Consider the following 15,047-nt stretch of genomic DNA (forward strand, 5'->3'; position numbering starts at 1 on the left):
TTACTCATTGCAAACTTCTATTATATGAACTCGTAAAAAATTGTTCCTCTCAATGAAGTCCGCCATATGACTTTTCCAACATTCGAAAAATGTGTTGCAAAAAATTATAATATAGTCAAGGATCAGATCTGACAACTCTCAAGACTCCACTATATCACCTCAATTATGTTTTTTGGTGTTCTATTATTCCTAATCAACGCTCACACGATTTTTGCAAAGTCTGATGGGTACGCTCCCGTGAAAGTCAAGTGTCCCGGTGGAAAACTAGGTAGATTTGCTTCACCTGGACTCAATGAGAATGAAATAGCTTACATGCAGTCAAGATACCCAATCGCCAAAAAAAATTTAGCAGACTATCTACACTCTGCCGTGCTAGATGACTTTGAGGTAAATTCCTTTTTGGATAGGGCTAGTCCTACAATCGGTATCGCATTTTCGGGAGGAGGATATCGGGCATTGTTAACAGGAGCAGGAGAGTATGCTGCATTGGATGCAAGAACACATATTTTACAAGGAGCTGGTCTCGGAGGAATATTGCAATCAAGTAGCTATATATCTGGATTATCCGGTGGTGCATGGTTAGTCGGATCCGTGGTGAGCAACGATTTGATCAGCATTGACGAGCTCATTCACAATAATACATTGTGGCAAACCACAAATTCAATCTTGAACTATTTTGGTGATAATATCGTTGACCAATTACTTATGTGGATTGATATAGGGGAACAAGTAAGGGCAAAACAAGAAGCTGGATTTAGTATTAGTATTACCGATATATGGGGTCGAGCTTTAAGCTACCAGTTGTTGACCAATAAAAAGGATTATGGAGCTGAGTACCGATTTAGTGATGTTATGAATGAGACAAATTTTCGCAACTATTATGCACCGTTTCCTATATTGTTAGCAGTAGGTAGAGTGCCCGACACCACCATTATTAATCTAAACAGTACTGTATTTTCATTCACTCCATTTGAGGTGGGAAGCGAATCACCCTATTTGAACTCGTTTGTGGGAACAGGGTCAATTGGAACATTATTAGATAATGGGTATCCTCAGAACTCGACTTGTATTAAAGGGTTTGATAATGCGGGATTTTTCATGGGAACTTCCTCCTCTTTGTTCAATGCGATCATTCTATCAATTGATAACACCACATTACCAGAATTTCTCAAAGACTTTATCAATGGATACATACTTGACCCTATTGTCAAGTCAAACATAGATGTGGCAAAATACAATCCAAACCCATTTTACCAGAGTCAAGGTCCACAAACCCCAATCGAAGCATCGAAAACTTTATACTTGGTGGATGGAGGTGAAGATGGGCAAAATATTCCCCTTGAACCTCTCTTGAAAAGAAACGTGAGTGTTGTCTTTGCATTCGACAATTCTGCTGACATCGATGGTTTGCCAGATGGTACAAGCATGGTAAAAACGTATGAACGCCAATTTTCCATAGCTGGAGAAAACACGCCATTTCCTTACGTGCCGGATCAAAATTCGTTTCTCAAGTTAAACCTTACGTCTAGACCAACTTTCCTTGGTTGCAATGCCAGTAACCTAACTGCATTGACTCCGAACATTTTTGATGTTCCACTAATAATTTATATTGCCAATAAACCTTATTCATTTGCATCCAATACTTCCACGTTCAAGTTGCTGTACAGCATGTCCAATAGAAATTCCATGATCACTAATGGTTTCGAAATTGCGTCAATGTTGAATGGAACATTAGATGAGGAATGGAAGGCTTGTGTGGGGTGTGCAATAATCAGACGTGAACAAGAGAAGATGGGTCTTGAGCAAACTAAGCAATGTAGTCTCTGTTTTGAGAGATATTGCTGGAATGGTACAATTCATGAAGAGAAGCCACTGAATTACACCTGTTCTTAGCGTTGTTGCTTACTACTTGTACCCGCTTTCTTCAGGAGCTTCCAGGCTATGCACACATATGTTATCCGGATCTCCTACACTAGTGTTCTCTACAAGTGAACTAAATCTATCAATACCAGCTCCTTTATTTTTCTAATGTACAAATTAAAATATTTACTCTAAATTGAAACAAAATCTAATCATTGTTCAAAATATCCGGGTAGTCATCTACTTTCCCACCTTCATAGATGATTTTATAAGTAGCCTCAAGCAATGGGAATTCTTCTTGCAATTTAAAGTGTTCCAATAACTCGTGAACTTCTTTGGCAGTGATAATACCTTGAGAACTTTGACCCTTCAATACAATCTTTTCAGCTTCCCATGCATCAACATTGTGTTCGATCATGTATCTTGCAACTTTAACATTTCTACCACCAGCACAAGTTGTGATTAAATCGGCAACACCAGCACTTTCTTCAGTAAAAGTTGATGGATTTGGCGGAGCCAAACCTTTGATACCGAATTTTTGCCAGTAGGAAGCGAAATGGATAATTTCCCTAATACCAATTCTCATAATTGCGGCTTTAGCATTGTCACCCCAACCAGCACCGATGACAAAACCAACTGCACAAGCAACAACATTTTTCAAGGCACCAGCGATTGAAGCACCTACAACATCTTGTATAACTCTGACATGGAAGTATGGCCTGTGAAAAACTTCTTTCAAGACATATTCATCAATATCTTTACCTTCACCTCTGAAATCATCAGGTCTGGTGTAGGCAACAGATGTTTCTGACCATTTACCTTTAGCAACTTCAGTAGCAATATTGGCACCTGACAAGACACCACAGTAGATACCCAAGTCGTCAGTCACTGAAGTAGAAAGCAATTTACAACCTTCTGGGTCAACCTCCAAACCTTTCAAACAAGAAATGGCTCTAGCAGTTGATTTAACATTACCTTTCAATTGTTTGTTGACTCTACCAAGAAATTGGTGAGGAATATTGAAGACTAACAAATCCGCATCTTTTACTGTATCAACGATATCTGGGTTGGCGATCAAATTAGATGGCAATTGGATTCCTGGTAAGTACTTGACGTTCTCGTGATCTTGATTTATTATATCAGTCAATTTTCTGCCATCAATGTCTTCTTGAAAGACCCACATTTGTACATCTTTTTGGAAAATTTCTGGTTTTTCAGCAGTGTTTTCAGCAACCAATTTGGCAACAGCAGTTCCCCAGTTACCAGAACCGATGATTGCTACTTTAAATGGTTTATCAATTGTGTATGGAGCAGTTGCAGTCATTGTTGAATAATTTTTCTAACTTATAAGGTGTACTTGAATTGAATTGATTTATAAGAATCGATATTCCAGAATCACTAAATTGCTGTGGAAAGTTAGATGTATTTATACAAAAAGTTTTGAGAAATTGTTTGCAATGATATCATATACATAAACTCCGTAATTGTATTTTGAATGAGGGTTAATACGTTCAGCGTTTAAATTAATATTTTTTTATTTTTTTCATTTTTGTAATGAGCTGCTGTTTGATCTCCTCCTTTTGTCTTTTTCTTTGTTTCTTTTTTTCTTTCTTCAGCATTATCGTTTACGCCCAAACAAGGAATGTAGTGCATAACCGCTTAACACTTAATCAATTTTTCATCGCCATTGGCTTTTCCTTTTGATTACTTTCATTTAATCTGCACCCCTTTCTTCTATGCTTTGAAAGCTCTCTCTTTTCTTTTTCCAATGCACGAAATTTCTTTTTCTTTTTTTCTCTTCTATATGTGCAGGAGATACAATATCTGTTACATACAGGATTGCTATAGTTACACAAAAATGTTTAGATTTTCCGGTGAGACAAGTTTTGTTGGCAAAGAAGTGAAACAAGAAGAAATATAAATTCATCCTTTCGAAATACCCGTCTTCCTTCCATGACACGATTTAATTCTCACTAGCTGAAAAGAGAAGCACACACACCCTAAGCTCTTTTTTAAGTTTTGTTCATTTTCTTACTGCTCACGTGAGAAACTAGAAAAAAGAAATGTTGTAATACGATTTTAAATACACAAAGACGATACTCCTTATTATTATATGCTGTATGATGTAATACATCGAAAGACGATCGAATACGACGATGACGATGTACTAACGGATGCAAAAGAACAGAGTTCAGTGACGCGTTAGTAGGTCCACTTGTATAGCAGGGGCAGCTAACTCATTACAATGGTTTTAAAACAAGAAACGAATATATCAATGACCCAACAAAAAGAACAATAAAGCTTGAAGTTCGTATCAGTGATACGAAGTCGGTTGAAAAGACTCCAAATATTGTAATGTTATCTGTTATTGGGCATGCCCTCCTTGGCTACAACTTTTATATTTACATAACTTTAGACTTTTTGCAAGCCAACTTAACATCACACAAGGGTCATCTGACAATAGCAAAAGACCATGAAATTGATCAACGTTGCTAAACTACTAGGGCAACACCGAATATCCGGTCTTGGATGGCCCTTTCGTATTACCTTTAGACTCTCTGTAACTTGTAAGCGCACTGTTATCAATCCAAATCGGCGACTAAGCCCCTTTTTCTTGATTATAGCGGAACAAGAACTCTTACGTCATTGAGAGGGTTTCTTCTTCTTGTGACGTGTCAGAAATGGTCTAACAATCCAATGTTCTGGTTCCCTTTATTGTAGCAGAGTATCTTGTTGATAAGTTTGTGTTGTAAAATTTAAAGCTTTGTGACTACTTTCGGACTTTTCTCGTTTCCATCCCGAAAAGATTTAACGCTCGTCTGCTGTAAAGAGCTTCACGTGACCAAATGTTAAGAGTAAATGTTCAATTGCAACCTTGTACTTTAATCAATACACACTAACTTATCTTTGAGCAAAACGCACATGCATACTGTCATCACGTTTCTGACCGTATCTTTCATCTCTTTCACCTTCAACTACGTGGCCTTTTCTCCAAGAAACATCATCAGTTAACCAATCGTCATCATCCTCCCAGTCTCTGCTCTTTACTTGTCCACCACTTATAATCCTGGCAGCGGTTAATGGATCACTTATACCATCTAATTGATCACCAATATGCGCAAGCGGATCAGGTAGCTTGTTCTGTGTCTCTTGTGGCTCTTTTCGTTGAAGCCTCTTCTTTTGCTTTTGTGGTATAGCCTGTGGAGGTAAAGGATGGTTTGGAATTGTTTCGTTTGAAAAATCGTCTGTATTAAACTCCGTTGAGTTTATTTGATTCATTTGTTCCTCGGGATGATACATCGGTTGAATGTAATCTGCCATCCGTGAATTACTGGCTACGTCTGGAGCTGTTGCCTCTGTGGAAACATTCTCTTGTGATTTTAATTCGTTATTCTCTAGTACAGTCTCTTTATTGGCGATGGAATGCATCAAATTCAAGAAATTAGACTCCTTAAACTTCTCCGCCATGGCTGCATCATCAGTGTTCAATTTATTCATTGAGTTTTCAACTGACCGAGCTGTTTCAGCAAATAAATCTCTATCATGATCTTCTACAGCTTTATCCACAGATTCTGTCAAGTTGGCCTCACTTGTTTGAGTCTCTTGTGCTAACTCTTTTTCAAGGCGATCAAATTCATTTTCCAATATCTCCGCATGATCTGCTTCCAACTTGTGTACCTGCTGATGCTCTGTCTGCTGAGCAAACTGTGGTGCCGCACTAACCGCATTCATGTTTAGTCTATTCTGAAATGTGCCTATTGAGTAATTAGGAAGTTGACCATGCGTCATCGGTTGCTGGTACTGGCGCTGTTGCTGTTGCTGCTGTTGCTGTTGGTGATGTTTCTGCTGGTGCTGTTGCTGTGGTGGTCCACTTTGCATAAACTGTCTCAGCCAATTATTCACCTGCGGTTGCTGCCTCTGCTCAATACTCATATTGGAAAAATCATTTACCCAACCTTGTTGTTGTTGTTGCGGCTGTGGAACATGGTGTTGATGCTGAAACTGAGGCCTGTTCTGTTCCATAAACAGCATGGCAAAATCGTGTCCAAGTCCATCATTATTAAATCTATGAAACTCTTGATTTAATTGTTGATCCACGCTTTGTCCTTGACGAAACTGATGGACACCTTGTTGTTGTGGTGGATCACCTAATCTTTGATGCTGCAAGGAGGTGTCTCTTTGAGTATGCTTATTCAAATTTTGTATGGCACTTGAAGGCCCACAACTAGCTGCATCCATCTTGATATTGTTGTTTTTGAAATAAGATCTGGTCTGATTATCTCCAGGAATTTATTCTCACTTTTTTTTCTCTCGCCCCCACTTTTTTCTAGCACAAGCTTTGCGCATTTTACAATTAACCGAGAATTCACGTGACTATTATGAAGCCTCTTATTACATATTACTAAACCTAAACAAACTATCATCAAATAGTTCAAGAAAAGCCTCATGCAAAAACTCGTGTATGTTGGACGTTTGCATTGACCTACCATACTTTTTGAATGCCTTTTGTCCTGCTGATCTAACCAAAGATCCGGCAGAATAACATGCAAGAATGTGGGCATCAGTTGCATCCAAATCGACCTTGTTGTCCCAAAAGCTATCCAAATAGTGGTTTGACCAGTTCACCAATGTTGCAATAGCACCTGTTAGTGTGTCTCCCTGTCCTCCTACACGTTTGTTAGATCCAGTGGAGTTGTTAAGAACAACATTTTTTGAGTTGGCGATTATGTCAACCTCGCCTTTACGATAAACCAATACGTCGCCCAACTTTGAGGATAATTTCTGGGTTTGTTCAATCAACGCTTCTTCTGAATAGTCCTTGGAAATATCAACCTCAATGTCTAATTTCTTCGCGATTCGTTGAAACTCTGCAATGTTCGGAGTGATGATAGCCTTTGAGTAGTTTGTAATCAACTTTGGCTCTATTGATAAAAGGTACAAGGAGTCTGCATCTAATACAATTGGCTTGTTCAACACTTTAATCTCTTCAATTATTCTAACCAATGACTTCAACATCAAGGGGTCACGACCAAACCCTGGACCAACCACTATTATATCCATTCTCGTCAACAATGGTTGAATCTTTGGCAAAATAACATCATCAATAATGTTAGTAAGAACGTTTGTTTGATTCAAAACCTCCTCAATTGACAATTTTTTCAAATCCTCTAACTCTCCATCTTTCAATCTCAATGTTGGACTCTCCAAATCTAGCAAATATGGATGAATCATTAGATCAGGCGAATATGTTTTTATAATTGGCGCTGCTTGCTTTTCGCAAACCACATGAGATAGATCAGCACCAACCAACGCAGCAGAATGACTTGAAAAGAAGGGAGCTCCTGTATAGTCTTCATTTCCACCGATGATACATATTCTCCCAGCTTGACCCTTGTGGAAATTTGGAAGAAGCGGTTGAATAAGCTGACGCGACAAACCTATCAATTCTTTATGTGACTTACTACGAAGCAGCATTATGGAAAGATACAGTTGAATTGAGTTGTGCAAGGAAATAGAAAGTTTATATGTGGTTATCAGAGCAAACAAAGCCGGATAAGTCTTCAAAAAGTCCGGTCTGACGACAAAATAAAAATGTCTCAAGCAAATGTCGCAACCCCCTTTCTTAAAAGCAATCTTAATAACAATGTAAGTGCTACCAAATTTCTATGAAACTGTGGCATCCGAATTAACATAATGAAACTTACAACTCACCTTGATTGGGGTGGTTACTCTGCTTATTTTGGTGGAGATATATCGCTTCGAACTCAATCCGGTTCTAGTCAGTAAATCTATGAATTCTCGGTAAACTACTAAAGACGCTAGTTTGAAATTAATAATTGGCTTATTAATTTTTGTAACCACACACACATACACTTTGTCTTATTATTTTTTTTTCCTTTGCTCTTTCTCTCTCTCTCTCTTTCAACTTATTTAAATCGGTCAAACTTTCAACCAATTGAATCGGCGTTTAATAATCAAACAAAAAGTTCTTCTTGTTGTACAACTCAATTGCATACTTATAACAATGTCTACTGCTATGACAAGATTTCTCGCTCCCAGATACATTGTGCCATTCATTGGTGCCACCGCTTCCCTTGGCCTTGCTTACCACTACTCCACACAATCATTTATTAGAAATGAAACTGGAAAGACTTTTACTGGTGGTGACGAATGGATTGATTTGACCTTGAAAAAGGCCGAGCAATTGAATCACAATACCAAGCACTTGGTTTTTGATTTGAAAGATAAAGACGATGTTTCTGGTTTGGTTGTTGCTTCCATGTTGATGACCAAGTTTGTCACTCCAAAAGGTAATAACGTCATTAGACCATACACTCCTGTGTCAGACGTCGACCAAAAAGGTGATATTGAATTTGTTATTAAGAAATATGACGAAGGTAAAATGTCGAGCCACATTCACGACTTAAAAGAAGGTGACACTTTGTCTTTCAAAGGACCATTTGTTAAATGGAAGTGGGAACCAAACCAATTCAAATCGATTGCTTTGATTGGTGGTGGTTCTGGTATTACCCCATTGTATCAATTGTTGCATGCAATTACCTCAAATCCAGAAGACAAGACTAAAGTCCAATTGTTTTACGGTAATCTTTCCCCTGATGATATTTTAATCAAGGACAGACTCGATGAAATTGCCAAGAACAACAAAGATCAAGTCAATATTACCTACTTTGTTAACGACAAGAAAGGTAAAGACTTTGATGGTGTAGAGGGCTTCATTACCAAGGACTTTTTGCAAAAGAACTTGGACAAACCAAGCCCGGACACAAAGATTTTCGTTTGTGGGCCTCCAGGTTTATATGATGCCATCTCAGGTAACAAGAAGTCTCCATCTGATCAAGGTGAAGTAACTGGAGCTTTGGCTGATTTGGGTTACACCAAGGAGCACGTTTTTAAATTTTAAATGGTCTCTTCATATAAAATATATAGACGTAAATCACAAAAGAAAAAAATACAAAATATTGCTTTTGTAAAAGAGCATTATCGATGAAGACATTGAAAGTAGCTATTGAAGGCTGCTGCCATGGCGATTTATATAAAATATACAAAGAAATTCCCGCGTCCACTGAGCTTCTACTAATATGTGGTGATTTTCAAGCATTACGCAATACATCAGATTTTCAAGCGTTAAATGTACCTGAGAAATATCGTCGTTTGGGTGATTTTCAATCCTACTATACCGGCAAAAATAAAGCACCAGTGCTCACTATATTCATTGGTGGTAATCATGAGTCATCATCATACTTGCAAGAGTTGAAATACGGAGGATGGGTTGCGCCTAATATATATTATCTTGGTCAATTCGGAAGTGTACACTACAAGGGACTTTCAGTTTGTGGATGGAGTGGTATATACAGCCCGCATACGTATATGAACCGATCATTCAACGTGGAAAAATTGCCCTATGATCCGAGCTCCATAAGGAGTGTCTACCATCAGAAATTGCCCATTTTTTTGAAAATGTACTTGAAGAGAGATGTAGATATTGTTTTAAGTCACGATTGGCCAGTTGGAATCGAGCAATATGGTAATAAGCAAAAATTACTCAAGCAAAAACCATACTTCACTCAAGATATCAAAAAAGGACAATTAGGTAGCCCCTTGAATAAGGTGTTGTTGCATCATCTAAAGCCAAGATATTGGTTTAGTGGACACCTTCATGTCAAGTTTGAGGCTAATGTTAACCACAATAAGACAGAGCTGAAACCAGTCAGGAATGTCAATGAGATATCGTTAGATATGGATAGCCTGGATGGAGCTAGTGATGAGGAGGATCAACAGCAAAAGAAAATAAAGCCAAATGGTCATGTAGGTCATGATACACATTTCATTGCATTGGATAAGTACGGGCCTCGTCGATGCTACTTTGAAGTTAAAGATGTACCAATTTCGAAAAGCAATAACTATCTCTCACTGAACGATGACGCATTGTACTACGACAAACAAGCTATAGCGATAAATCGGGTAATTGAGAGGTATATAATTGATCATAAAACTGAGTTTGAGCTGATGAGTCCTAGGGAGGTATTACGAAACCAAACACAATTTGACAAGTTTATCCCACTTGTTGAAAAGGAATTGGAAGAATTGAACCAATTGAATGATGAACAATTCAAAATACCAAGGAATTTTGGGGTTGTTGCACCTGCTGATTATGATGGTGAATTAAAGTATTTCCCAAATGATCAAACAAAGGAGTATTGTCATAAATTCGACATACCTCCACCAAACCTCTAGCCGTATTCCATTGCACGTTGGAGGAGCTTGTGTCCATTTCTGTGTCACTACATGGGCCTTGCATTATGCGCAGGCCACATGGGTGTCGGATGTTTGTTTTTTTTCGCCCCATTCGGATTTGAACATAACATATGTTACCCCCGGAGCTCCGTAATCACTAATTCTCCCATCAAGTATATGACTGCACCGTCGAGGGAAACTATAGTATTATGCGTGAAACAGATTGAGTGAATCATCAACATTTGTGTAGATATTAGTTTATGAAATGACCCCGCCAAGTGCATTTTCGCTAAAAAATTGAAATTTCTCATTGCCCTCTTTCTCTACTAAAAATAAACTTTGAAATCGAGACTACAGAGGAACAAGAAAAAAAGTCACCAACAAAACTGCTGTTTTGACCGCAGATTTATATCCCATCTAAAATCGATACATATATAAAACAATCATTGAATAACCACTCAACCTAACGGACAGGTGTACTTGATACTTATACGGATCCAAACTTTCTTCAACAAGCCACCGAAGAGTATTCTTGTCCCACCGATCAACAACAAGTAAAAAAACAACCACAAGTATGCCGTATGACTCGCACAATCCGCTCACAGTAGCACTACCTTACAACTTTATGAGCAACAACGACTATCCAACAGAAGTTATGGCCAATAGATTTGTTGCCTGGAGGTCTTTCATCAAGGAGTTGCTCAATTATTTTAGAGAGTACGCTAGTGTTCAAGAGGAGATAGTACGCCAACAGGCGAGACTCCAACAAGCTGTTGGTTCAACTGCTAGATCAATAGCTTCACCCCAGGCAGCTAATCATTCATCAAATATTGGTAACCAAGATTTGGAGGCTATCACAAAGTCTTTTTTGCCAATAGGGAATGGTTCAGTACAAGATGTACCCGATATTTTGTTCCACTATCATCAACAGAATGTGACTAACTCGTCAAAAACTCTTAAGGAAATCAACGCAATTATTATTCCCAAGTTGGAAGAATTGAGAAAAGATTTGCTTGTGAAAATCAAGGAGATTAAGAATTTGCAAAACGATTTCAAAAACAATTTGAATAAGGAGCTCAATGAAACCAAGTCGTTAATCAGTCAATACAACCAAGCGATGGAATGGGCAAATAAGTTGGATACCAGTCATAGCCTGCATCCAGCTGATGGTGAGCAAGGGAAATATGATCCATTCTTGGTAAAGACGAAATTGGACCGTCAGTTGAGAAGGCAATTGGTGGAAGAGAATTATCTCTACGATGCATACGCTAATTTACAAAATGCCGGCAAACAATTGGAAAGTATCGTGGTGGCCGAAATACAAAATTATCTATCACTGTTTCTCAAATTAATTAGAGAGGAAAATTTGACATTCACAAACTACTTAGAGCCTAATATATTTAACGGCTTCTTATCTAAGGAGACAAACTTTGAATGGAATGCATTCATTGAAAGAAACTTGCCCTCTAATAATCTCAGTGTCAGCGCAGTGGGCAATCAAACAACATCTTCAGTTAAAAATGGTACATTTATCGACTTGGATATTCCAAAGAGACACCTTCAAGACTTTGTCATTCGTAATGCTGAGTCCAATTTGAATGTTGCTGTGCGTGAAGGTTACTTGGAACGTAGGTCAAAGTTTCTCAAGAATTATTCCAGTGCTTGGTACGTCCTTACTTGTTCATTCATTCATGAGTTCAAATCAAACGACAGAAAGAAAGACCCTCATCCAGTAATGTCGTTACCTTTGGACTCTTGTACTGTTAGTGACCATTCAAAAGACGATGGGAAGACGAATGGAGTGTATAAATTCATTTTGACTTCAAAGCTGGCTAGTGCTTTGATGCACAAGACACATAAATGGGTGTTTCGGACAAACACATATCAAGACATGATTGATTGGTTCAATGACATCAAAAAGATGACCAGTTTACCCACTCCTATTGCAAGAGCTAGAACCTTGCCAGATAGACCTAAGAATACCGTCACTGCAGTGAAGGCGGAATCAAGAGCATCGTCAATTCGTTCCCCGACAAGATCTTTGAGAACCGTCAACACCAATACATCAAATTTGCAAAAGACAAGTACCCGAAACTCAAATCGACCACTTTCGCAAACTACATCGATCGCCAATGCACATAGGTTATCATCCACCTTTTCGCAAAGGAACAACCAGTCACCTAGATTGGCCAACATGATAAACAGTGATGGAACAATCATCACTCCTGTGGAGACTGATGATAATGTCAAACGAAACCCTAGTTTTATTAGTCATTCAGGACATCAACCAATTAGCCGTGATCAAACAATGCAGCTGCAACCAAATTATGTACCACAACCACAAGTTCATTACCAACAACAACAACCTAGAAGTACACTGCCGGTAATGAGATATCAACAGCAACCTTATCAGTTAATTCCTGTAGAATCGGTCACAAGCGGTGGTAATCCCCAACAACAAGGACAATTTGCTAACATTGGCACTCCTTCAAGTAGTGTACCATACTACATTCAAAGTGGAGCCCAGCCACAACAGTTTTACGATCCAGTGCAGCAACAGTACTATACAATCACTCCTAGCGCGCCAGTGAGTCAACAGCAATCTCAAAACGGACAGCAAGTGACGCCACAACCACAGTTCTTTCCTACATCCCCACGAGGAGCACCAGTGCTGATTTTGAGTACTTCACCAGCTGCACAGCCGTTTGGATCAGCATACTTTTCGCAATTTGCAGGTGCTCCGGTGTCCCAATCACAACAGCAAGCTCAAACACAAGCTCCTTTGCAGTCTCAGTCACAAGCTCAGACTAGTCAGAAAAACATACATCCAATGTATTTGAATGGTGACTCGAACCAACGAGATGATCACACCAACCATGCCCCAACGACGCATGATGCAACTCAAAATGGCGACGCATCTCTTCATCCAAATATGCAAAGGCACTTGTCAGCTGATGAGGTATCTACATTGAAGAGTGGCCCAACCGAACAAGAACAACATCCACTAGTAAGTGCTAATGGTGATATTAACATCGTTGTAAGTGATGATAAGTAAAGATGTATATCGAAGTTAATCAGTAAAATATTATTCAGTAAAAATGCATTATTACACTATAAATTTAAACTACTTTTACTCTTAGACAACAACACCGGAGTTAGAAGCAATACGTGGCCATAAATCAGCACATTCTTTAGCAACTGGACCAGTAATAGCAGAACCTTTCATTTCACCCTTTGGGTTAACGATGACACCTGCATTATCTTCAAAATACAAGTAGACACCGTCTCTTCTTCTCCATGGCTTGGCTTGTCTAACAACGATAGCTGGCATAACCTTCTTTCTCAATTCTGGTTTACCCTTTTTAACGGTGGCCATGACCATATCACCAGCAGAAGCAGCTGGCAATCTGTTCAATCTGGCACCGGTACCTTTAACGGCCAAAACGTAAAGGTTTCTAGCACCTGAGTTATCGGCACAGTTCATAACGGCACCAACTGGCAAAGCCAACTAGAAAATTGTTAGTAAATTGTTTTTGCTATATAGTTTCAGGTATGACGTGGATATGTGAGTCACTAAATCTGGCATAAAAAATCAAGCATTGAGAGGTTCCTGATAATGATCTCTTTAATTATGGAAAGGGTGAATTACAGTTGTTGTGCTGCTCTTTGACACTCGAAATTATCTTCATCCGAAATCTTCTAATTTGAAAGCCATGATGAAATTAGAAAGATATATAGGGTTCATTCACTTCTCTCTCCGCTGTTGGGTTGTCCTTTTCATCATTCTCCTCTTCCAGATGAGATTTTTCACATGACATTATCACACATCAATCTGAAGGTATATCTCGATAACAAGATTCTGACTAAGCGGGGGACACATACTGACATACGGAATTTGTTTCCTGAAGCTCCTGATCCTGACATTCTTGGTTATATAGGTTGTATAAGATGTTGAAAGTCTATCTAAACTACCAAATCTGGTTCTACTATTGGAAAATTTTTGTGCGAAGCCCCAAACCAAGACGATTCACAATTTTCAGTATTTCAGTCTTTTGTGTAACAGATTCCTTTAGGTCAAAACCTCACTTGGTCATGTGATTAGCTGTGACAAAAAATATTTGCATCTCCGCAACAGTTTTTTTATATCCGCCGTTTTGATGCTGGCTTGGAAATACAAAGGAACGAGAATAAAAGTGAGCTAACTGAAGGCATTAGAATACAATGTAGCTAAATTGATGTTCATACTCTACAAGCTTGAGTGGTTTCTTATTCAACACACGGTGAATGAAACACAAGGAAAACCCTGTGTAGTTGAAAAGAAGCCACATTAAAGTGGGGAGCCGATTATGTCCCTGATTTTACTTTCTTTTGTTGATTTTATTGAATCATGATTGTTCAGAGAATAGTATGTGGTGATGTTATGACATGAACAGGCAATGGAAGAGGAGAACACACAAAGTCGGCTTCAATCATCAAATGTCGGCTAACTGGATCAAGAGAGAATGAAGATAGAGATTGAAGAGGCAAACGATTTATTTCCTCTCGTGTCAATACACCAATACTTCGGTGTATTATCGGTGTTTCCTATTATAGAAGTTGCCGTCGTGCAAAAACGCACCCGGGGTAATAAACTATTGCTTTGGCACGTGCAATATTTCAATTAATAAGCAAGATTGACACTTCTGCTGGACTTCACGGAAACCCATACTAAAATCCATTACACCATAAAAAGCAATGGCAAAAGCGAGATGCAATGTTACTACATCTAAAATGAAGTTGGCCCGGAGTTTTGGAGATTATAAAAACTCTCTCCAAAAGGCTTCATCTATCAATTGTGTATCATTTCGGCTGTTCTAAAATCTGTGCCGTGAAAAATTTCTTTTGAAATAATCCGTATTTGTGTAACTTGGCTTCAACAATGACATAACGGC

General features: G+C 38.6%; 8 protein-coding genes across 8 annotated transcripts; 4 read left to right on the forward strand and 4 right to left on the reverse strand. All coding sequences in view use genetic code 12, as the record gives it.

Annotated features, from left to right (window-relative positions):
- Window positions 1-165: 165 nt before the first annotated feature.
- Window positions 166-1,893, forward strand: CORT_0F02750 (hypothetical protein; the record flags this gene model as incomplete). The annotated part of the gene is made up of 1 exon (XM_003870579.1): window positions 166-1,893. One exon carries the CDS (start codon window positions 166-168, stop codon window positions 1,891-1,893), a length of 1,728 nt encoding a protein of 575 aa, XP_003870628.1.
- Window positions 1,894-2,068: 175 nt separating this feature from the next.
- CORT_0F02760 (Gpd2 protein) lies at window positions 2,069-3,184 on the reverse strand (the record flags this gene model as incomplete). The annotated part of the gene is made up of 1 exon (XM_003870580.1): window positions 2,069-3,184. The coding sequence occupies one exon, from the start codon at window positions 3,182-3,184 to the stop codon at window positions 2,069-2,071; it is 1,116 nt and encodes a 371-aa protein (XP_003870629.1).
- Window positions 3,185-4,761: 1,577 nt separating this feature from the next.
- CORT_0F02770 (hypothetical protein) lies at window positions 4,762-6,099 on the reverse strand (the record flags this gene model as incomplete). Its single annotated transcript, XM_003870581.1, has 1 exon — window positions 4,762-6,099. The coding sequence occupies one exon, from the start codon at window positions 6,097-6,099 to the stop codon at window positions 4,762-4,764; it is 1,338 nt and encodes a 445-aa protein (XP_003870630.1).
- A 153-nt stretch (window positions 6,100-6,252) lies between these two features.
- Window positions 6,253-7,335, reverse strand: CORT_0F02780 (hypothetical protein; the record flags this gene model as incomplete). Its single annotated transcript, XM_003870582.1, has 1 exon — window positions 6,253-7,335. The coding sequence occupies one exon, from the start codon at window positions 7,333-7,335 to the stop codon at window positions 6,253-6,255; it is 1,083 nt and encodes a 360-aa protein (XP_003870631.1).
- A 550-nt stretch (window positions 7,336-7,885) lies between these two features.
- CORT_0F02790 (Mcr1 NADH-cytochrome-b5 reductase) lies at window positions 7,886-8,782 on the forward strand (the record flags this gene model as incomplete). Its single annotated transcript, XM_003870583.1, has 1 exon — window positions 7,886-8,782. One exon carries the CDS (start codon window positions 7,886-7,888, stop codon window positions 8,780-8,782), a length of 897 nt encoding a protein of 298 aa, XP_003870632.1.
- An 83-nt stretch (window positions 8,783-8,865) lies between these two features.
- On the forward strand, window positions 8,866-10,116 carry CORT_0F02800 (Dbr1 debranchase; the record flags this gene model as incomplete). The annotated part of the gene is made up of 1 exon (XM_003870584.1): window positions 8,866-10,116. One exon carries the CDS (start codon window positions 8,866-8,868, stop codon window positions 10,114-10,116), a length of 1,251 nt encoding a protein of 416 aa, XP_003870633.1.
- A 574-nt stretch (window positions 10,117-10,690) lies between these two features.
- On the forward strand, window positions 10,691-13,171 carry CORT_0F02810 (Slm2 protein; the record flags this gene model as incomplete). The annotated part of the gene is made up of 1 exon (XM_003870585.1): window positions 10,691-13,171. The coding sequence occupies one exon, from the start codon at window positions 10,691-10,693 to the stop codon at window positions 13,169-13,171; it is 2,481 nt and encodes an 826-aa protein (XP_003870634.1).
- Window positions 13,172-13,252: 81 nt separating this feature from the next.
- CORT_0F02820 (Rpl23a ribosomal protein) lies at window positions 13,253-14,040 on the reverse strand (the record flags this gene model as incomplete). Its single annotated transcript, XM_003870586.1, has 2 exons — window positions 13,253-13,624; window positions 13,999-14,040. The coding sequence occupies 2 exons, from the start codon at window positions 14,038-14,040 to the stop codon at window positions 13,253-13,255; spliced, it is 414 nt and encodes a 137-aa protein (XP_003870635.1).
- Between the last annotated feature and the right edge of the window lie 1,007 nt (window positions 14,041-15,047).

Source organism: Candida orthopsilosis, assembly GCF_000315875.1.
Source record: "Candida orthopsilosis Co 90-125, chromosome 6 draft sequence".
Lineage (NCBI taxonomy): Eukaryota > Fungi > Ascomycota > Pichiomycetes > Serinales > Debaryomycetaceae > Lodderomyces > Lodderomyces orthopsilosis.